General features: G+C 35.3%; 6 protein-coding genes across 6 annotated transcripts; 3 read left to right on the top strand and 3 right to left on the bottom strand.

Annotated features, from left to right (window-relative positions):
- The first annotated feature begins 1,796 nt into the window (after positions 1–1,796).
- Positions 1,797–3,575, top strand: LOC113232827. Its single transcript, XM_026467663.1, has 3 exons — positions 1,797–1,940; positions 2,141–2,311; positions 3,415–3,575. Exons 1-3 carry the CDS (start codon positions 1,797–1,799, stop codon positions 3,553–3,555), a joined length of 456 nt encoding a protein of 151 aa, XP_026323448.1. The 3' UTR covers positions 3,556–3,575.
- Positions 3,576–3,949: 374 nt separating this feature from the next.
- On the top strand, positions 3,950–6,643 carry LOC113232826 (60S ribosomal protein L10a). The gene is made up of 5 exons (XM_026467662.1): positions 3,950–4,013; positions 4,197–4,352; positions 5,352–5,507; positions 5,775–5,940; positions 6,457–6,643. The coding sequence occupies exons 1-5, from the start codon at positions 4,009–4,011 to the stop codon at positions 6,625–6,627; spliced, it is 654 nt and encodes a 217-aa protein (XP_026323447.1). The 5' UTR covers positions 3,950–4,008; the 3' UTR covers positions 6,628–6,643.
- Positions 6,644–7,892: 1,249 nt separating this feature from the next.
- Positions 7,893–12,046, bottom strand: LOC113232825 (Fanconi anemia group D2 protein). The gene has a single exon (XM_026467661.1). It carries the CDS (start codon positions 11,981–11,983, stop codon positions 7,934–7,936), a length of 4,050 nt encoding a protein of 1,349 aa, XP_026323446.1. The 5' UTR covers positions 11,984–12,046; the 3' UTR covers positions 7,893–7,933.
- A 1,567-nt stretch (positions 12,047–13,613) lies between these two features.
- Positions 13,614–15,056, top strand: LOC113232828 (28S ribosomal protein S14, mitochondrial). Its single transcript, XM_026467664.1, has 3 exons — positions 13,614–13,852; positions 13,962–14,185; positions 14,805–15,056. Exons 1-3 carry the CDS (start codon positions 13,787–13,789, stop codon positions 14,905–14,907), a joined length of 393 nt encoding a protein of 130 aa, XP_026323449.1. The 5' UTR covers positions 13,614–13,786; the 3' UTR covers positions 14,908–15,056.
- A 1,554-nt stretch (positions 15,057–16,610) lies between these two features.
- On the bottom strand, positions 16,611–17,725 carry LOC113233092 (60S acidic ribosomal protein P1). The gene is made up of 3 exons (XM_026468075.1): positions 17,571–17,725; positions 17,112–17,367; positions 16,611–16,689 (listed from the first exon to the last, which is right to left on the bottom strand). Exons 1-3 carry the CDS (start codon positions 17,640–17,642, stop codon positions 16,676–16,678), a joined length of 342 nt encoding a protein of 113 aa, XP_026323860.1. The 5' UTR covers positions 17,643–17,725; the 3' UTR covers positions 16,611–16,675.
- Positions 17,726–18,899: 1,174 nt separating this feature from the next.
- On the bottom strand, positions 18,900–21,538 carry LOC113233449 (small G protein signaling modulator 3 homolog). The gene has a single exon (XM_026468589.1). It carries the CDS (start codon positions 21,383–21,385, stop codon positions 18,995–18,997), a length of 2,391 nt encoding a protein of 796 aa, XP_026324374.1. The 5' UTR covers positions 21,386–21,538; the 3' UTR covers positions 18,900–18,994.
- Between the last annotated feature and the right edge of the window lie 296 nt (positions 21,539–21,834).

The raw sequence follows: 21,834 nt of genomic DNA, 5'->3' as shown, positions 1-21,834 counted from the left end.
TAATTTGTGAAAAATATTTTATTAAATCTTTTTTATTACATTTTCCTCTTCTGCCAATTAAAATTATTAATGTAGTGTCTTGGTCCAATTTAGTTGACAAAATATTTTACATAATATTTATTACTAATATTTTACAGTATACAGTATGTTGCACCTGGCATGCAAATATTTGTTAATTTTATTCCTAGGTGGTTAAGTTGCAAAACCTATATTTTTACCCATTTTATCACTATACATAACAATATTATTTTGAATTTCATTTGACCTTTTTTGTTATTGACAAGGTATTTTTAGATTGTAAACAAGATTCCTGCAACAACAATAAGGAGGGATCAGTGATACACACAGGCAGGAAGGATTGTATTTTTATTTCTTTGCAAAGAAACTTGATTATTCGTTAAATACTCAAATCTGTCATTATTATATTTACATAAATCGAATAAATTATACATAGCCTGCGTGTGCTCCTTAATCTCGTGTTGAGCAGTTTCATATTTCTGTGTTATTAATTTTAATGAATTTGTTACATTATGTAATTCTGCCTGGAGGCCCTGTGTGTCACGTTCATAGCTTAGCCTATTTTTCTCAAGATTTTGAGTACAATCACTCAATTCATTCAACAAACTCTGACGTCTTTTCTTAATGATATATTTTTACAAAATGCTGCATTTTTCTTTATTAATTTGTTTGTGCTAGATATGTATTTATTAATTTTAACATATTTTTCATTTTTTTTACTACAATTTAAAGTTAAAGCTGTTGAATTAAATGAGTGCCTTTCACAAGTCAGATCAATGGTGATTGGTTCTGAACAGGAGGGTGGCACAGCACAGACCATTGTGGGAGTACTGCTGACTAGCTCATCAAATAGGGCCTGTGACTGTATTGACTGTTGTTCCATTATACTTATTTGACTGTACGCGTCTCGTAGATCACATTCTAATGAAGAAATACGCGCAAGGGCTTCTTCGAATGCGCTGCTGCTTTGGTCGAATCCATCTACCACTATCTGTAGCTGGTCTCTTTGGTCTGTACCTTCGTAATTTGTACAAGCAATTCTACCATATCACTTATTAAATGCCTATTCCTTTCTAAAATGTCCAATATTTCCTTTTCTCTATCGTTTCTTTCTGTTAGCAATTACTCATTCAGTGCCTTTGCTGTTTCGAGTTCTAATAAAGCGTGTTGGAGTTTATCCTCCAATTGACGTTCCGCAGCAGCTTTGCGAGTAAACATTGTTTATGCTTATGAAAAAGAAAAATGAAAACAATTTGAAAAGAACGTTAGCAAGAAAGACAGCTGATCGAGCGATTACTAAATAGTGAGGTTATGTTACTTACAATTTATCCTTACAAAGACTAAATATTAGATAAAATAACCATGAAAGTCATGAACCATTTGAAGCTAAAAAGGCTGTCAATTTTTTTTATCGAAATCCATTTGGAAACGAGTTTTATGAGATCGATTCAAAAGCATACGATCCGATCTGTAGATCGATTCAGAGGCATATGATCCATTACGATTCAAAACAAAAAATCGTGCTTCCCTAGTCTTAAGTTATGAACGAGAGTAGTGATGGATAAATTCTACTCGATTAAATTAAAAAATAATTATACTGAATATTGGCTGGTTTACACCTGTTTCAATAAATCTTTGTAGTCTTTGAAGAAATAAAAAATGACAACTGTACGACAATTGTAAATGACGATTTTGTTGGAGACCTTTCTAACTGTATTACTCATTCTTGGCGCTAAATACCAAAAATTTTGTTAAATTAATTTCATGTAACTTTTATAATGGAATTTTTTGGACTAACATTATATGGTCCACAAAACTACTTTAAAGATGTAATGCGGGAGGATTATAAAGAACCCATGGTTAAAACAGAAGTCGCACCTATCATAGAAAAAGTAATAGCGAAGTCAACATGTCCAAAGGAGGTTAGTATTATTTTATTTCATCACAAATAAAATAAAATAGAACTGATTTTTGTAAAGAATAACCTGGATATCTACGTTATAATGAAAGTAAATATCTATTGTACTGCTATTGTAAATCGAAAAAAAATTACGCACCTATTAACTTCCAACATTTAATTTTCATTTTGTATGACTCTAAACTTTTTAACGACGATTTACAGTGCGATAGACCCGATCACAACATTATAAGAATTATAGACTGTTATATGGGCAGAGTTAATGGATTCGCTTATGGTTCGATACAAAGGTTCATTAAAATGAAACGGAAAGGTGTTATAAAACCCGTAGGTCCAGTGGATCAGTACAGACTTCCACCTGCTACGTCTAATGAGGTTTGGAGAACGAAAAATTCTTTTACTTATAAATTGTAAGGTGTAGGGTATGTATACAGGGTGTTAAAAAAATCACTGACCATTTTAAAAAATCATACTGTAGAAGTAAAAAATACATGTTTGGTTTTTTCTCAATTACTTGACAAATAAATAAGTTATGACGTCTTAAAGTTTTATCAATGATATTGATACACGACGATTAACAGACGCCGTTGCCATCGTAATAGTCCCGATGAGAATACATTGCTATGAAATTAAATAACGTCACTGCACTAGGAACAACGACGGACGACTACTAGCCATGCGCCCGCGTCTACGCGACACGCTGGCGCCAGACACGCCAGGGGCTCGAGTTTTATTTACCTTTTTCGAGAAACCACACGTTAGAAATTATTGGGAACTTTTAACATTTTAAAACAGTTAAAAATTGGTCATTTTTTAAATTTTATTTAACTATTGTGTTAATTACTGAATCGCATGCTCAGTAAAAATGGACAGTGATTTTTTTTATAACAGTACAATCAAAAAAATCGATTCCACACCATATTGTGATCATTGATTATAACTACTTGATTACAAGCTTGACGTGCTCTTGCTGCATATATAGTAATATGACTTCAAACTAGTTTGACATAAAGTATTTTTATAGCAGCTAAAAGAATACAGGGATTCATCATGGACATTTTGAGGGAGTAGGGAATGTAAAAAAAAACGTGAATTGAGATATATTTTTTTCCTTCTAAATCGCAATTCATAAGTTCAAAACCAATTGCGCATCACTTAAGATTTTAATTCAAATCTGCCGCTTGTGGTAACAACGCCAACGTTTCAAAGTCCAAAGTGATTGACGTGTTCTTGATTCTTGAGGATGGAAAAATATATGTCTTGATTGTGCGATCACGGTCAATTTTTTTGAATTTACGTTCAAGGTCTAAGGCATTTTGCCAACCATAAACGATGTTAATTAGAAATAATAAAATGTGGTCTAATATGTGACCATAATATATTATCGATTGAAGCGTATTTTGTGTGTTTATTTTGAATCGAAAGACAATTATTTTACCATATTTGTTGAATAAATAGGTATTGAATTTTTATTGTAGTACGGCTGGTTTCTTTGTGACACTGCTTTAGAAGGAAAAGATTGGTACGTCACGAGCCCTAGGCACCCACAACCCTCATCACCTAACACGTTGATTTTGGATAAAGTTAAGAAAAATAATAAATATGCGACCTTATTTTAATTAAAGTTTTATTTTCATTACCCACGTTTAATTTATTTAGATATTTAAGATATTTCAAAAAACTATTGATGTGTTCTTATATTTGATGCCTTTGATGTATTTTTTGCAATAGACTTAAACTTTCATATACTCGACGGTCAGTTGATCCCTCCTCGATGTTTTATTTTTCAAGAATAACTAAAAAGTTCGAAAGTCGGTAAGTTGTTTAGTATGTTGTCTACGGTGACGCATATGCGTTGTTAAAATATAAAAATGCTAATTATATTTTTATATTTTACAATTATTATCGCGTTCTTGTCCAAAATCTATTTTAAAATATTTTCGAGTTTTTCGAGCATGAAAATCGATTGGACCATCCAATATCGATAATTGTTTTATAATATTTGTTCTGCACATCACTAACAGTCTTTCACTTTCGTGTCGTTGACGTGAAGGGGGTGTATCTCCGGGAAAATGTCGTAAGTAATCTTAAAATATCTAAATAATCTTGCTTTATTCGTTGAAATTGTAGTCTTTGTTATCTATAAATGTAGCCGCTGTACTCATGTTACTTAAAATTTTCGTTAAATTTCGTAACTTAACCTCGTAGTACGTTTTCTAACCTCAAAACGCGAATTTTATTTGTTTCCTTTTCTTTTTAGGTCAAAAGTATCGCGTGATACACTCTACGAGTGTGTAAACGCCGTTCTCCAGGCGTCAAAGGATAAAAAACGTAACTTTTTGGAAACTGTTGAAATCCAAATCGGTCTGAAGAACTATGACCCTCAGAAGGACAAGCGTTTCTCTGGCACCGTCAAGTATGTTACCTGAGACGAGCATTTTTGTGGAACATTTCATTAATTATGTTGAAGTTACTTTCGCACTTAACATCTGGAGGTTATAAATAATAACCTCGCTTTGTATTTGAGACCTCAAAAGTTCCACCAAAATGAATCTGCACAGGGAGTCGGCGAAAGCTGACGGGACTCCACCCAGAGTCTTAAAATAATGGGTAGGTGGCCTTTGGCTTCACCGATTTAGGATAAAGTCTTGAGGATGGGGGTAAGATATGCCTATTAATTATGTAGATGCAGAATTATTGTGAAGCTTGTGTGTGACAAGTTGGTGTCAGACTGAAGTAAAGGGGGTACTATGGAAAAAAATAGAAAATTTTTTTAATCTTTTTTTAAATGTTCTTTGAATTTGACTTGTTTCTAGTAGAATAAACTTTTTATTCTTTTTATAATTTCTCAGGAAAATTTTATCAGGGAAAAATTTTATTTAGTGCAATGCAATGTTAGAAGATATAGGATATAGGTGTTTTTGAAGATTAAGGCCATTGCCTTATGTCCCCTTAATTGCACAGCACTTAGAAACATTTTGATAATACAGTGTGAATACTTGTTTCGTGCAGATTAGACCTTAATAAACAGTTTTTATTTTAATAATTCTAGGCCAGTAAGTATTGAGAAATTTGGCAGATTTTTATTGTTGACTATGAGGTCAGCACTTAATAAAATTCTACTCAAAACAAGCATTAATAACAAATGATAATAAATTTCCATAAACTGTTGTTTCCATAGTACCCTTTTGTCCACATAAATATATTTTTTTTTTTGTTACCGGCTGAAAACTACCAATACAATAAGTACTAAAACATGTCACTAAATAAATTCAAAATGATGTTATAAATTATATTGCATGTATTATCTGTTAATCATTGATGACAATATTTGACTGATCGTCCCACAATCCACAATAGAGATAAATAGTTTGATTACAATCGCACTCTTGTTATCAAACAAAATTCTTTACAGGCTCAAGTATATCCCGCGTCCCAAGATGCAGGTGTGCGTGCTTGGTGACCAGCAGCATTGTGACGAGGCTAAGTCCTTAAATGTACCTTGCATGGATGCGGAGGCTCTCAAGAAGTTAAATAAAAACAAGAAACTTGTTAAAAAGCTGGCAAAGAAGTGAGTTTCCTTTTGTTGACACTATATCTTACAGAATATCGATCGAATTAACATGTATAATAAGTAACAAACACGTAGATAATACACATGTATTAGGTGGTGCTATCAATATGTGAATTCTTTTCAATAACCTAATTAGGGGTTTTTGTTGGTAATTAGTATCATTTCTTTGACTAAGTTTTACAAAATACTCTACATTCTCTCAATATAATGCAAGTACTGTTATGGAATTTATAATTTTGTGTACTAATACACTGATGTTTCCAGATATGATGCTTTCCTTGCATCGGAATCCTTGATCAAACAGATCCCCCGTCTCCTAGGTCCTGGTTTGAACAAAGCGGGCAAGTTCCCTGGTCTGCTCTCCCACCAGGAGTCCATGACCCAGAAGATTGATGAGGTCAAGGCTACCATCAAGTTCCAGATGAAGAAGGTATGATTTAAATAAATAAATAATGCACACACTCTACATAGCCCCACACTAGGGAATACCCTGTGTCACAGATGTCATGGACACACACATAGACAACCACATATTACATCCAAACTCAGGAGAGAAATAAATGTAGGCCATGCAAATATTTCTCTCGGCCCGGGAATCGAACCCGGGTCCTCTGCGTGGCAGTCCAGCATGGTAATCGTTCGGCTACAGAGGCAGTTTTCATATAGTATTTTAAAAAATGTTAAAGTTTTCTTTTAAAACTAACGTGCTACTTTTATATCAAATTATACAAGTCAACATAAGTTTTGTACCTGTAGTTTGAGATATTTATTATATGTATCATCAGATTAGTGATGAAACTTCTGTACAAAATAGTGAAATAAGGGAAATATGTGCTAGGAGAATGGCATAAATTCACAAATTTTGTGGAACTTTCATCAGAGCCTAAGAATTTTTAAGATAGTAAAACTGCTTAATACCCATACCTTTTTTATTTCTTTTTCTCAGGTACTGTGCCTTTCTGTTGCTGTTGGCCATGTGGACATGACCCCTGATGAACTTGCACAAAATGTGCATCTGTCAATCAACTTCCTGGTTTCCCTACTGAAGAAACATTGGCAGAATGTCAGGTCACTACATATGAAGTCCACCATGGGTCCACCCCAGAGATTGTACTAAGAATTTTTAATAAACCTGACCACTACTGAAACTTTCTTTTATTTTAGAAGTCATCCTCGCAGTATAAAAATGCCATTTAGCTATCGCGAGCTCACGCCGAGGTTGTACGTAAATAAATATGCTGAAATAGCAATGGCGTAAATGACTGGATATCATAGTTTGGCGAATTTAAAAAAATCGACTGCAGGACACTATACCCTGGCCACACAAGCGGTAGCGGAAACGTTCCAGGCTCGGGAATTTTCGTAATAGGAACCCTGCCAGTGAGTCCGGGTGGCGGGTGGGTGTGGTCGGCGAGGCTCGAGTGCTATGACTTGTTTGAAAATTGTACTCCATCGAGTTCTGTGCAACCGTCCACACAGTGGTGGCGCGATCTGGGAGCGGCGCTTTACTGGTATTGTCCGTTCTATTATTTTACAACACTTGTGTTTTTATTAAGTTTCAATATGAATTTGATCAAAATTTATTTTGCGTTGCAAAACGGAAGCATCCGCAACGCTAATTTTTGAGGTTTGAACAATATGTTGCATAATGATATTCTGAGCCGGAAGGAATAAAAACAAAATTTTTTTCTTGATCATTCGACATCGATGTGGTGGTTACTTTAAAATCTGTGGAAAATGAAAATGTGGCTGCTTTAGGTGTCGCACCGATCGCCTCCGTACCGCAATCCCGTTATGAACTGTAAACTCCGCGTGAGACTGCCGTGTACATCGCGTATGGCTGTGTAGCTCACCTCGATACGCATTCGCTTACCGCAAGTCCGGCCCTGGACCGCTGTACCGCGTCTGTGTGGCATGACTGCAGAGAACTCTTACATTTTTTTAAACTCTATGTGAACTAAAAAAAATAGTGCAATATCGGCGATTGATATTCGAGATCTTAGACTAATAATGCTTGCGTAAGTTCGACATATTGTGTGCGTTTTCTTCAAATATCATTACTCGTCTCGCACAGTTTCTTCAATTTAAGGTTCCCAGACATTTTTCTCATACACCACTTTCAAAATTTTGCTGATTCAGGTGGACCCCCTGCATCTACATTTCTACCATAATCCATATATTATTTTTTTTTGTCGTGCCAACGTAGACCCCCGTCGAGTCTCCCGTGGACCCCTGAGGTCCACCTGAACCACTTTGGGAACTAAGTAACTAGACTATCACCTTCGAAGATGTGCTAAGAGAGAATTGTAATTATGCCATCTTAGATTTTAATGTAAAGACAAATTAAATAAAACCATGTTATAAAAAAAGTATATTCCGACAAAAGCAAATATTTTCAAAAGCACATTTGTTAAGAACACTACTTACAAAACGTTTTTTATATTGTTGGAGTTGGCATTCAACACTTCATCATCAGTCTCATCGCTATCTTCATCTTCAGGTAGTTGTTCATCACAGTCTTCCAAAGACTCTTCACTGTTCACACTTTGCTGGGTAGTTATAATTTCTCCGTGAATGTTTTTGTTCTTAAGATTACCCATCCAAAATGCTTCTGAGCAGTTATTGGCTGCCAATGCGGCTTTTACTTTGTATAATAAGGTTTCAAGTAGTTGCCGCATGTACGGTACTTTGCTCATCAATGCAGTATCCTTTTTCAATCTAGAGTGGCAGCAAAGAGACTGCAAAAACCTCGTCGATTGCTGTAATATCTTTAATATCTCTAGCACTTCCTGCGTAGCGTCTTTGAATTCTAACTCCAAAATAGGGATTCCTTGAGACAAAAACAACTTTAACACTGGAATAGATTTCTTGAAAAACGCCGTCAAGTTGTTCCTCGTTTCCAAAGTTTTCGCTATTTCCGACATGTATTTCATAATAGTTGCGACGTCCTTCCAAAGTCCTAAATGTTCGGAGTTAGTCAGTCCTTTATCCAGACGAGTTTTGGCTGCTTCATGAAGAGCTGTTCCAAGATTTCTATACAAAATTGGAAAGTTTGCTTTATTAATACATTTCAATGACAGTAGTGTATCATTCCTAGTTTTGAGCACATTTATATCGTTCATTAGTTGTAACGTTAAATTTTTCAAAGCAAGTATTTCATTGTTAACGAAATAAAGTCCGGCCAGTCTGTCTACACTTTGATTGAATGCTAGTCCTTTTTCCTGAATTCCATCAGGAGTTTTCCATTGTTGCGACAAAAAGTTCTGAGCCATATCTCTCACAATTTTTAGTATTGTTGTATTCTCTGAAAATTCTTGGATGGCCTTCAAAAATTCTATTAGAGATATGGCAGTTGATAGCTGTAAGCAATATTTTTCATGCTTTTGTAGATACTTCGCAACATTCAACAGCAAGTCCTTCATTGACATTGCATTTCCTTCACTTGCGATTGCTATTGTTCTTAAAGAACTTTTTAGTAAAGCAGTGTGATTATTCTTGAACCCTATCCATTTGAAATATATTGTGAAAATGTTATAAATACTTTCCAAACATAACAAATGATCTATCATTTCAGAGCTGAATATAAAACCATTTACATTTTGAGAATGTTCAATATTATGGCTTTCAATATAGGAAGTTACACACTGCAAGTGATTCATTATTTTTGGTAGTATTTCACTTACAGACTTGGCACATTCTTCTGCTTTCTTTGGGTCATAAGTTTCGACATTTTCTTGCTTTGTTAGAAATGTTTTCCTTTTAATTTTCGAAATTAATACCTTCTCTAAATTGGTGTTAACACATCTCAGAAGAAACTTCATAGTTTTAATAGATAAATTTGAATCTTCATCATTTTCAGATGTCAGATCAGAGTTAAGCAGGTGAATTAAATTTAGATTTAAAGGCCTGAGAGGTATGTTGTGGATTGAATCAAGTTTCTTATTAAAATTAACATTATTTTGTGTTGCTTGAGATTTAACAGTCACAGGGAGCACTGTATCATCTTGCGCGGCTTTCTTTTGTGGTTTCAATTTCGAATTTTGTGCTTTAGGAGTTTTTTTTTCCCCTTGTTCACCTGTGTATTTATTGATATTGAATGTGCAGACAGGAGGTTTATATGCAATTTTGCTTGATAATAAAATTTGTCCAATTAATATTTCTATGTCTTCAACCTGCAGGACTCTATTAAGTATTTTACTTTTAAGAGCATAATCTGTTTGACTTGCAAAGGCATTGAGTAGTTCTCTTAACCAATTTACACAGTGAATCAAACAGTCTAATATGTTGCCCACAGTAGAATGATCCATATCTTCAATTAAATCAATATCAAAAGTGGGCATGACAATAGGACATCCAAGTAAAGCATCAATGCTAGATAGATTTCCGTCTTCCCGCTTTGAGTGTAAAGTTTGTACAAGTTGAAAAAGAGGCGACAGAATTTCAACCACTACCTCTTGATCTTTTTTCAGAGTCAATCCTGCAATATTTATTGCAATTACATCATCCACTTCACTGTCTGCATTAAGGCAATATTGCATTGTTAGCTTTAAACTGCCAATCTTTTCTGCTTCTATAGCATCTACAATGAAATTTTGTTGCAAATCATTTGTAACTGCATCTGTTAACCAGGATATAAAATGTTTATTTATATAAGTTGCTGACTGGACAACTATTGACAACTCATCGTAAAAGAATGAAATCATATCTGGGAACTGTTTGGTGCTGCGACTTATCAATTCAATAATCTGTGCAGCTTCACGAAGATCTCCCTCCGATAAGTGTGTAACAGAGCTATAACTAACATTATCTGGTATTTCTACTGTCTCATCTTCTCCAGAACTTGAAGCCATGAGATATTTGACAGCATGTATACCTGCAAGAATTCCCTGGATTTTAATAATTGGACTGGAGCTGCTCAGTTCCTTTCTGATAATCATATGTATATCATCCCTTATTACTGAATTTTCATAACTGTATGCAAGGCCACATACTAGGTTCATTACTGCTCTGATTTCAGCTAGAGACATGTCATCCATTCTATCCAATAAAGTGAGCATTTGAAGACTTTGGGGCTTTAGTAAAGACATGTTTTTTGATGCAACATTATTCAGTATGATTAGAATGCTCATTACACATTGTTTACAGTCCAGGCCAAGCTGTAGCAATTCCGCTACAATAGTTTGACTGCAATCATCTAGTTGTGATAACATTAAAGTATAAATGTGTGTAGCAAAAGATTCAACCATAGGGTCATTTTTTGTTTTTAGTAATGAATTGGTCAGATCGATCAAGTTTTTCAAGTAATCTTTCAAAATTGGTTTAAATTTTTCAAAGGACTCATCCAATAAGTCATCCTTCAGAACATTTAATTTTATTTGTTTTCTAATCAAGTTTTCTACTTGTCTCTGTTTTTCTTCAGATGTTGTATATAATATAAGAAGTATGATGAAATCAATTGGTTTATGATCTGTGGTCACTTTACAGGAGGCAATAGTCTTCAACCAAGCGTTTGATGTTACTTTTGAAGACACCATTGAATTTCTAATGGCTGTAGCAGTCAGAACTTGGCTTGTGGCTATGTCCTGTGGTTTTGCAACACATGTAGGCCAGCCTAAAGCATTTCTTAACCCTTGTACAGTTTCTAAATAGGCATTATCACTCATTCGACCTGGCATCAGCAGGAATTTGATAAAATTTGCAAAGTAACTGCACCTCGACAAGGCTCCAAGAATACTTAAGGTTTTCTTTTGCAGTTGTTCATATTGCTCATCTGATAAGCACAGGTATGTCAGACAATCCAAAATTGCAGGTATAAGATCTTGTTCTTCACTCAGAATCCTGCTCATTTCTATGGCAATGTTGTTATGTTCCTGGTCTCCAACTATATCAGGAATAGCTGTTATTATCTCCAATTTCACCATCTTCTCTGAGGCAATATCCAATAAATTTATGAGATTTGATGACATCTTATCAGAATCTATTATACTGTCCAAGGAAGACAGGTTTTTAAGTATCATCTGTATCCATGGAGCACATTTTGATTCTGCAGCTAAATCTATGGCCTTTTCAAATATGAAATCGATTAATTTATTTTGCAGTGTTGGAACGCTCAGTAGAATTTTCACCACAGTGTCACTTATTGGGTGCTCTTCAGGGCTGTCTTCGGCGATCCGAGCGATATTTGGGAACAGATAATGCTTAAAAACATCAGCATTGTTGCATTCTTTTTCGAAGTCTGAATATAGTTCGGACACATTAAGAGGAAACTCGACATGTTTTGCCAGATTTTTCTTAATGTTGCGTACAATATGAGTAATTTCCTGAGAAGCAATACACTTGTCTGGAGGATGTTTCAAAGTCAATCCACTTTCTTTCAAGGTTCTTCGCAAATTTGAAACATCAGTTTTTAATTTTTTCCTTTGACTAACAGTGTCCATACTTGCACGTCGACTTGATAATCTTTTAGGACTCATCTTGAATTATCAAGAAACCTCTTTACTTCTGGTAAAAACAGTTTTGTATTTTAACAAATTCCTCAGGGCGACGCCTTTTTCAAATTAAGATGAATGACGTTTCTTTTTTTCGAGCATTTTATTTCGTATTTACTCCAATAGCTACTAAAGATTAAAAAGAGAAGATAGTGCTATAAACTTTATTTTTTGTCTCTGCTATTTCTCTTATTTAAACGTTTAGCGTTCAAAAGAAACGCATCAAACGAGCTTTTTTTTTTAAATCTCAGATCTTTGAAATCATACAGCCAATAATTATATGGATCTAATATGTATACATCTCTATAATATGTTCAAAAACCGCAAATTACGGCCAGCATAACGATAAACTGTTTTGTTACAAGAATTTCTTATCTGTGAAAATGTTATTATTGCTTCATAATAACATCGAAATCCTTAATCGCACTTCCCTGATCCTTTCTTCTAAATTATTTTCCCTTTCCATTGTTTTCCGTGAACAAGTTTCCTCGTTTTGCAGTGGCACAAACGCAAACCGCGAAGTGCCAGAAACAAAAAAATCGAACTCAATTTTATTAATACATTCAAATTTCGAACATCTCTTGGGGTCGTATTCCACAGGATTTGAGTATGATTTAAAGCACTAGAAATCATACTCAAGTCCTTGCCATTAAGGTCGTATTTCCAGTGCTTGAAATCATACTCAAGTCTGGAGTTGAGCATTGCGTACAGTTTTCGAATGCGACCCTGAAAAACAAAACAAGTTCTATTCGAAACTTGATATCTTTTTTTTCTTGGCTTTTCGAAGCATTTGGTAAGGCGTTTTAGCCACTTGCAGAGTGTTTTGACTAATTTGTTTTTAAAACGGGGAAACTTTATAAAAATTTAACTGCAGTAATAATAATATAATATTTATTCTATATTTATACCATTTGTTTATTTACATCTCATAATTTATCGCCTGATCCTTTTTTCAGTTATTCTCGCAACTTTCAAATCCCGTTTGCAAATTATATTCCATGACATTACTTGATATCGAATGATATAAAATATGACAGTTGGGGCCGTTGTAACATGCCGTTCCTGAATACATCATAAAGAGCTTATAATAAGTGTTATGAAGCAGTGTATGTAACTGTACATAAATCCACACTCGTATTTTAATGCCTTCCATTATGTTACAGTCATATAAACTATTATTATGTAATGAGTATTGGAGAAACATGGTTAAAAAAGTAACAATTGATTTAGATACTCAAAACCTAAACTAAAAATTAAGTCGTATATAGACATAATTCATTCACTTCTCATCACATTAATCCGTCACTTTTCTAAAACGAGTCACAATTTTCTTTCATCTTTATCATACAGTCAAAGGTTAAAGTCAAAACACGGCCGAATGAAACTCTAACCGCTAAAAGCCCATGGACTTGTTTAAAAATTCGTGGAAAAGCCAAGACTCCAAGAACGTAATTATTCTTAGTCCTGGCTGTATGGCGCATTAGTGACTTTGCCTTTTCCAATGGAAAAAAACTGTACCAAAAAAAAGAAACAACCAGTTGCGTTTTCCAAACACTGAAAAGAGGCAATTCATCCAGTTAGAAGGATACAGTAAATATAGCAGTAAAATGGGCGCCTCGTGCTATTATGCTATACTCCTTCATAATGTACAGAATACAGCTGTAAAATATGTGAAATTTTTTGGTTATGTTTAACGAGGCATATTATTGTTGTATTGTATTATTGGTTTGTGAGGCATAACACGTATTTGTTTCTTTGAGAGACTGTTTATACAAATTACTAAATATAATGAATTTAAACATTTCCACTCTAGGAAAATTCGTCTGGAAGTCTCAAGTGCTTGCTGGGTTTGGTGTAAGATAATATTTTCAAGTCTATTGTATATCCTGACAAAATTAAACTAAATCATAATCTAAAGTTTTCACAATACTTGGTTTTCACTAATGTAGTTTCACATTTTTAGTATCAACAAGTAAGAAACAAATGGGCCAACTGGATGATGATAAGAGACGTTAAAAGACGTCGTTTAAGTGCTGAACACTTCCTGGACAGAACTAGAGTCAATGCTTTAAGGAAGAACGACATCTTGCCCGTGGAAATTAGAGAAGTGGCCGACAAAGAAATCAATAAGTTTGAACTGAACGCTAACCCTATGAGAATTAATAATAGATGTGTTATTACTTCTAGGTAAGTCGACTAGTTTACAACTAGATGTAGTTAAAAATATTTGACATTATATAATATATCGAGTTCTTAGGTTTTCGCGATTGTTACACATAGGAAATGAAACTATTTTTCACGGTCAACCGTGACCATGGGACCTGTAAAGGGCCCGAAACGTCGGTTTGTTTGAAAAAACAAATGTACGCGGTTTAAATCCGGAAAAATAGTTTCATTTCCTATTATATAGTATATTTACTCTTTGATGATAAAGTACAACATACAGCCTTTATAATAATAAATATAATATAATAATGCACACACTCAACATAGCCCCGCACTAGGGAAACCCTGTGTCGCGGGTGCCATGGACACACATAGACAACCACAAATTACACCCAAACTCACAAGAGAAATAAATGTAGGCCATACAAATATTTCTGCTGACCTGAGAATCGAACCTGGGACCTCTACACAGAGGCAATTAGCTTTGGTATGGTTATCAAAAATATATCAATACAATACATCCAAATGTGCACCATGATGATGTCAAGTTGCACCATTACCATACATTGCTTGTATTTGCATCCAGTGCTTACTTTTAATGCTTACAGAACATTTCAACTTTATTATATATTTATTGCAGACCGCGAGGTATAGTGAAAGAATGGCGCATGAGCCGCATAGTGTGGCGACATCTGGCAGACTACAACAAGCTGTCTGGAGTGCAACGAGCCATGTGGGGTTGAATAGTTCCTGTTATTTTTAATTTATATGGACAATGGCACATCAGACTACACATTTTTGTTCGAAAATAGCCTCCAGTGCAACGGAACAAGATACGTCATTGTGTAGCTTGATGTGCTGGAGTGTGTACATAGGTTTAGATCTTAATAAATTCTTATTATACTAATGTTTGTTTATTGGTGCAACATATTTAGCTACAGTAAGTATTCTAGCCTTTGTGGAAATTCAGCTATGCTATGACATAGAAGTAACTGGTGTATATATTTTTTTATCTTTTTGATTCAAAATAGAAATATACAATTATATTCTTACTTAGTACACCTGTACGTAGGTTTCCTTGCCAAAGTTTTAGACAGTAGTGTTTTCTAGAAAGTACTAATGATAAGCCTGAATAGAAGAAAGGCTGGTGCTAAAGGCCTTTATCAGCCTGGACTCTTCATTGGAATCACATATAGCCTGGTTTTTCTATGGAAGCGGGAGCTTTTTCTATGGAAGCAGATCACCCATGCCTCACGAGATATCGCTTGGGTTGCAGACAGCCCTTCAATACATGATAGCACTGATTATCACCTACAGTGCAGGATTGGCATCAGGCTGTTGGCCAGAGTTCTAAGGCTCAATTTAAACAAACTAGACATAAGATGATATTGTGGGAATTCCGGAGAAAGCATGAGAATTCTCTGGAAGCCAGTTTTTTGGCTCGTATTTGTTACACAGGGTGTCTATTAAGTCGACGTCAAGCCGGGACGGGGATGTCAAGGAGGTGATGGCCTACAAAAAGCCCGTGGTACTATGGTAATATTTCCAAGTTATTTTTAATTAAAGATTTTATAAATATTACGATTTTTACGTTTCTACACCTTTGGCCGCGACTGTACTCAAACATAATTATCTTTTTTCTATTTTTCTTTTTATTATCCCAAAGTGGTCCTTACTACCAGTGGGCGGTGAAGAGTCCCATAGGGTAGGGGCCTCGAAAGCAATTGGGGGCGTTGATGTTGTCCAGAGGGTGCTACCGCATTTGAAAAAAACCTGAATACACAATTATTTAATAATATATATGTATAGGTAAATTAAAAGTGTACGCTTCTTATGTACATAAGTTAAAAAAATATAATCGATTGAAAATTTTACGAAGTGCCTCATTAATTTAAAAAAGCAAAACTTTTTAGTGCTGTATTGCCATAATACAAAGGGCAGGCGTTGGCACTTCATACAATTTTCAATCGTTTATATATTTTTAACCAATGTAGATAGGAAACGTATACCTTTAATTCGTGAAAGTGGCAAATAGGTAGCAATTATTGGTAATACATACTTCTGGAAAATCTACTCCCTTCATGCTGAACAAAGAGGCAACCAGCCATCCTGCCGTCAGAATGGCTGGTCAATTTTTTTTTTAATATCTTAATATGTATCAAACGTAGCAATTATTTAGAAAATATAGCAATTCTTGAATATACACTCAGTGCCAGATGCGACAGGCGACCAGCCATCCTGACTGTGATAAGTATTTTACGTTCTGTAGTAATTTTTGTGAATGTAGATTAACACATTTGTAATGTAAGGGGGGCTACACACATGCTACACTGGACTTAATATATATTGCATGAAAACAGAACAGTGGCATACCACCATTAATAAAAAAGAATTATTTTTAAATAAAAAGATTTTATCAATTTCTATAACTTTATTATAAAGTTATGTTCCCTTATAATTAAAAAAGCTTCATAAAGCTCACATGTGGAATTTAGCTTTACAAAAAGCTTTTTAGTCGAAGAGACCTGAAACAAGACGAATACGTGAATTAGTAAATTGTATTAATAAAATGATTTCATTTATTACCATTATGTAAATTTCAGTAAATATTTATTCAATCATTCGTGTTCTGAAGCTAATACATTTGATCAACATCATTAAAAAAATGTGAAAATGTGCATGAATGAACCAGGTTTAAATTTTATAAATTCAGAAGTTGTGATACTTTTACTTTTACCTTTATATTTAGCAACATTTAATAGACATTTTTTGTTATAAAAAAGTAATAATTAATTGCTGGCCTCAAGTTGACCTTGAAATTGAACTCACAACTTATTCTTCAACAAAAATAAAGAAAGAATGCTTCATTTAAAGATTAAGTTAATTTATTTCACTCGGCTCATTAATCTACTGCCTGAAACTGAATGGTTTTCAAAGGTAAACATACCGAAGCCCATGTCGTCATCAGACTCTTCAGGTTCTTCCTCCTTCTTCTCTTCCTTCTTCTCCTCAGCGGCTGGCGCTGCGCCGCCACCAGCAGCGGCTGGAACAGCGCCGCCGGCCGGGGCAGCACCCACGCCCGAACCGATATTGGTGATCAGGTCTCGCACATTCACGCCCTCTAAGGCTTTAGCGAAAAGACCAGGCCAGTAAGGCTCGACGTCGACATTGGCCGCTTTCAGGATGGTAGAGATTTTCTCACCCTACAATAATATGTTTGAGGTTATGTATGCTCCACTTTTGTTTATGAACGAAATTCAGGAAATATCTGCTTGTATCTAAAAATTAGCGTCTAAAAAGGGGAATTGAAACCGTTTCAGGAATATATTGTGATGGATTTATGAGATGATAGTGGATCAACTATTCTAACCTAAAAATTTAGCAATATTTACACGTAAATACTCACAGTTACGGCGACATCGTCATCTACCAGGATGAGAGCAGAGTAAACGCAAGCTAATTCAGCTTTTGATGCCATTTTTTATTAAATTCGTGCAAGTCGCCAACAGGCCTTAGCTCCAAGAGAACAAGCACTTTGTTTGATCTCAAAAATGAAGAGAAAGAAAGGTAGCGCCGTCAAGTGTCAAGTCTATTTTTTTTTTACGGCATCGGAATCAAGCCAATTCTTCAACTTTTTTTTTTCATATCTTTTTAAATATTGTGTTTAGAGACTTTCTTCTTTGAACTTTATTTTTACCTTAGAGGATGGAAAAAAAGATTTTCACAAGTCAAACGCGTACATAAAGCTCAGAGGATGGAAAAAATATTCGTATTACTTTTTCTTTTTTTAAGAGCACTTCACGGTTTGCACTTAAGCAACTTCAAAACGAATTCACGGAATGAAAAAACGAGGTGTTCTGTGGCTAGGAGACATAGGGTAGTATTCCAGAACTCTACTCAATGCTCAAGTCAGGATTTCCAGTGCTTGAAATCATACTTAAGTCTGCTCAAATCCTGACTTGAGCATTGAGTAGAGTTCTGGAATACGACCCTTGGGGTCGTAAATTTGCCGAAGTCGACCGAAGCGACTGGGTGCGTCGCCTTCGGCCAAGTGAAGTAATCTGCAGAAGATGGCAGATGACTCGATGTAAATGCCACGTCGACTGCGTCGTATTCGACAGGCTGAAGTAATCTGCTGAAAGCTGATAGACAATAAATACGCCAAACGTATAATGTGGCTCATTTACACTGACAGTCATTAGGCGATACTCGTTTGCCCGCCGAAGGCTGTAAGCTGTCCGGTGCAAACAGCGAGTCGTTTATAGCCGAAGTCGACCTAAGAGACTGGGTGCGTCGCGTCCGAAGTAATCTAGCAGACTAGCCACAGACTACGGAGAAGATACTACGTATAGACTAGCTGACGTCTCAATGTAAGGTGGTGAGTAGACTGCGTCGATCGTTTGCTTAAAACCGGTATGTAATGGTGATATCTTATAATTTACGGTTTTGTCGGTTGTATAAATAATTCTTCTTGGTTCCTAAATTATATGTACTATTTAAAGCCATCTTGTTCTGAAGTTTAATATCAACATATTGCATAGATTAATTTCTTTTGGTGAAACACACTACAAAATTTTTATAAAAAATAATTTTAGGATGTTATACCTGTATTTTGAGTTAGGTGGCCAATGTTTAACTTTTTTAGGGGATGTAAAATATTAATAACACTTAGGCAAGATAATTTTTATAATGACAATATAATACAAACAGACATAAATAGTTTTTAAAATTCAAAAGCCGTGCTTTTAACATAAATTTGATTTTTTAAAATATTTACAAATAGCTTTTATTGCACTAAAATATTTGATAAAAGTATAAAAGAAAATGCTTTCACAAGTCCCATGAAAACAAATGGTGTTTGACCAACATGTCTCTAACACCTTCTTTTAAAGGTTGATTTTGGGTATCCTTCTTCAGAGGAAGTTCCCAATCTGGGTTTAAATTAAATCCAAACTGTGAGAGTATTCTTAACTCACATTTAATTTGAACCCAACCAGGGGAGTTTATGAAAGACCATGGATGATACCATTTTTGAACAACATCCACACAAGAACAAAGGACTTCTAACCATAAATGTAAAGCTTCCTCATTTAGGCCCATGCAGATTAAAGTACGGAGCTTAACATCCATTTGAGCGTGAGCATTATCATGGGATAAATTAATTGCCTGCACACATCTGTACATCAATTCCTCAGGTGTCAATACTTTTCCATCTTCATCTAAACGATATGTTTTACATAGCACCAGCCGACTGTACACTGAATTGAAATCTTTTTCAACTTCTCTTGAAGAAGCCTCTTCAATAAAAAGCCAAGGATGGCATGGTCCATCCATAAAGCTAGGCCGCTTAATTCCATGCAGTAGTACCCTTTTAAAAGCTGGTGCTAAAACTCCTCTAACCAAATGAGCTATTTTTTCTGTTACTGAATCATCTCCTGCTCTACTATACTTAACACCTTTTTCATCCAACAGCTTTACAAATCTAGCAGGAAACCATCCTCTTAGGCCATTTAGTTCTCCAATCCAGCAATGTTCATCTCTGGAGCTGATAACTTCTATTACATCATTTTTCCTGAATCCTAATTCATCACCATCCCTTCTTTCGAAATCCAATAATGCCTTAGCTCGTCGCCTTTTACTTCGAGATACATTAACATATCTATCTCTATCTGCTGCGTGGCTTTGCATAGTATAATCAGCAGTTAATTGTACTTCTGATGCAAGTTGTGCTTCTAGAGCCAAGAAATGACGAGCAACTTGAAGGATAGCTTCCCTAAGGTCAACAAGAATTTCAGTTTGTTTAACATTCTTAGAAATAGAATCATCACTACTACTGTCCTCACCAAAGAGTATTGTTTGTATTACAGATTTGCTTCTTTTAATTTGACGCCTTTGAAGCTGCTGCTTCGGGAGGTTTGGTACTGCACTAGGGTTACCAACAAGAGCTCCTTGGTCTGCCATAAGATATGCCAAATGTCTTCTTCTGTGAGTTTCAATCAGTGTCGGACTTAAAGTGTCACCACAAACTTCATCAATTGTTTTGATCAAAAGATCAACATCATCTATTTCACCAGGAATGTCAGACAAAGCATTAAATATTTGTGCAGAATTTGAAATTTCAGTAAATCTATTTTCTTTTATTTTCAGCATAGCCAATGTAGCTTTGAAAAGAACAATAGAACCATCTAAGAAGAATAAGTCCCAAATTCTAAGTAATATTTTCATGTGAACCACATTTGCATACAAGGTTAAAAACCAGTGCATTGTAATGAGAGAAAGCTCAATATCATGAGCATTTAGTACTTGGTCAATACCAGGTAGATATGTTGAAATAAGGCTCCTTAGAACTTTTTGGTCAGCTTGAATTCCAATTAAAGTTGATGAGTAATAAGATGCAGGTAGAAGATCTTCCACAGTAGTACACATAATCCAAAATGCATCTTCTTCCTCCATCAAAAGCAAGAGTGATGCAGCAATCATTCCAGTTCCTTGGCAATATCCAATGTCAGGATACAACCAAGCCAGTGCTCTTAAAATACGCCGTAATCTTGGAACCCCTGTACTTGTTGGATGTGAAAAGCACACATTATTTGGCAGGATCTGAACCAAATCTTTTTCAATTTGTTTACTAGTTACTAGTCCATCATCACTTGAGGCACGAACAATTTCATGGTAAGTAATCTCTGTTGATTTTCTTTTTTTATTTGCACCACAAAGGTGCATCCAAACTTGAGGGCGAAGAGAATGTGGCACGCCATCTTTAACCATTTTCTGTAGTTTTTCTGTCTTTTCCAATTTTCCATCACCTTCTGTAAAATTTATTTCTTTACTGTAAAATTCCCACTCCAAGCGGTGTTGGTCATCTTCAACAAACACATTTGCAAGAAGTTTGTTTGAGCTTTGTTCAGGCCCGTCTTCTTCATCAACACAAAAACCGAATTCATCAAAACTATAGTCAGGGAGACCTCCACCGTGGCCTTCTGATTCCGGTTGTGCTAATTTGGCCATTATGTCTTGTGGAACCATACTCGGAGTCAGTGCTGAGAAGGGTCCGCCTGGCGCAGGAAGGAGCTCCTCAGCTAAATTTAAGCTTCTTATAGCATCGATCACATCTTCAGGGTCATCGTCTGCTAAAGCTGCACTTATTTTACGTTCGTGATCTTCACGTCCCACGTAGCCGACGTGGTCACGCGAACTAAACAGCGATTTAGCTAGATCCATCTTATTATGTACACATTTCTGTGGCTCGCTGTAATTATCAAAACGCTTTCTCTTTGCTATTCAATTGCTCACCACTTGCTCACGATTTCACGAGACGTCAAAATAAATAGTCAATACAAAATGTCAATCGAGCGAGTGACTGATATTAGTGGTGGGTGGATGTCGTTGTAATTTTGTTATCAGTTTTGCGTCATCAAGAAAAGTTATCGATTTTTGTTGGCTGGTGGACGTATGGGATAAATAGTGCTGTTATTTCTCTTACAGCTTTTGATTGAAATTGTGTATATATGTTCACTAATGCTACGTATGTATACATACTTAAAATTATGCTCGTAATTCGTAATCGATAGGAATTTTTTAAGAATTTTAATTAAGAAGTTTTTTAGCAATACATGTGTTGTCGATCGATACGAAAAAAAAAACGAAACAAAGATGGCGTGTGCTCGCAA

Source organism: Hyposmocoma kahamanoa, unplaced genomic scaffold (assembly GCF_003589595.1).
Source record: "Hyposmocoma kahamanoa isolate Upper Pololo Valley unplaced genomic scaffold, ASM358959v1 78, whole genome shotgun sequence".
Lineage (NCBI taxonomy): Eukaryota > Metazoa > Arthropoda > Insecta > Lepidoptera > Cosmopterigidae > Hyposmocoma > Hyposmocoma kahamanoa.
This window is presented reverse-complemented; position numbering and strand designations above follow the sequence as displayed.

What these genes read in the sequence shown, in the direction of transcription:
- LOC113232825 (XM_026467661.1), bottom strand. Translation starts at nt 11,983, where the DNA reads ATGAGTCCTAAAAGATTATCAAGTCGACGTGCAAGTATGGACACTGTT.
- LOC113233092 (XM_026468075.1), bottom strand. Translation starts at nt 17,642, where the DNA reads ATGGCATCAAAAGCTGAATTAGCTTGCGTTTACTCTGCTCTCATCCTG. An exon ending in ATGACGATGTCGCCGTAACT is followed by an intron (nt 17,368 to 17,570) that starts GTGAGTATTTAC and finishes ATATTATTGTAG; the next exon opens with GGTGAGAAAATCTCTACCAT.
- LOC113232827 (XM_026467663.1), top strand. Translation starts at nt 1,797, where the DNA reads ATGGAATTTTTTGGACTAACATTATATGGTCCACAAAACTACTTTAAA. An exon ending in AGTCAACATGTCCAAAGGAG is followed by an intron (nt 1,941 to 2,140) that starts GTTAGTATTATT and finishes GACGATTTACAG; the next exon opens with TGCGATAGACCCGATCACAA. An exon ending in CACCTGCTACGTCTAATGAG is followed by an intron (nt 2,312 to 3,414) that starts GTTTGGAGAACG and finishes TTTTTATTGTAG; the next exon opens with TACGGCTGGTTTCTTTGTGA.
- LOC113233449 (XM_026468589.1), bottom strand. Translation starts at nt 21,385, where the DNA reads ATGGATCTAGCTAAATCGCTGTTTAGTTCGCGTGACCACGTCGGCTAC.
- LOC113232826 (XM_026467662.1), top strand. An exon ending in CGTTTCTCTGGCACCGTCAA is followed by an intron (nt 4,353 to 5,351) that starts GTATGTTACCTG and finishes AATTCTTTACAG; the next exon opens with GCTCAAGTATATCCCGCGTC. An exon ending in TCAAGTTCCAGATGAAGAAG is followed by an intron (nt 5,941 to 6,456) that starts GTATGATTTAAA and finishes TCTTTTTCTCAG; the next exon opens with GTACTGTGCCTTTCTGTTGC.
- LOC113232828 (XM_026467664.1), top strand. Translation starts at nt 13,787, where the DNA reads ATGAATTTAAACATTTCCACTCTAGGAAAATTCGTCTGGAAGTCTCAA. An exon ending in AAGTGCTTGCTGGGTTTGGT is followed by an intron (nt 13,853 to 13,961) that starts GTAAGATAATAT and finishes TCACATTTTTAG; the next exon opens with TATCAACAAGTAAGAAACAA. An exon ending in AGATGTGTTATTACTTCTAG is followed by an intron (nt 14,186 to 14,804) that starts GTAAGTCGACTA and finishes TATTTATTGCAG; the next exon opens with ACCGCGAGGTATAGTGAAAG.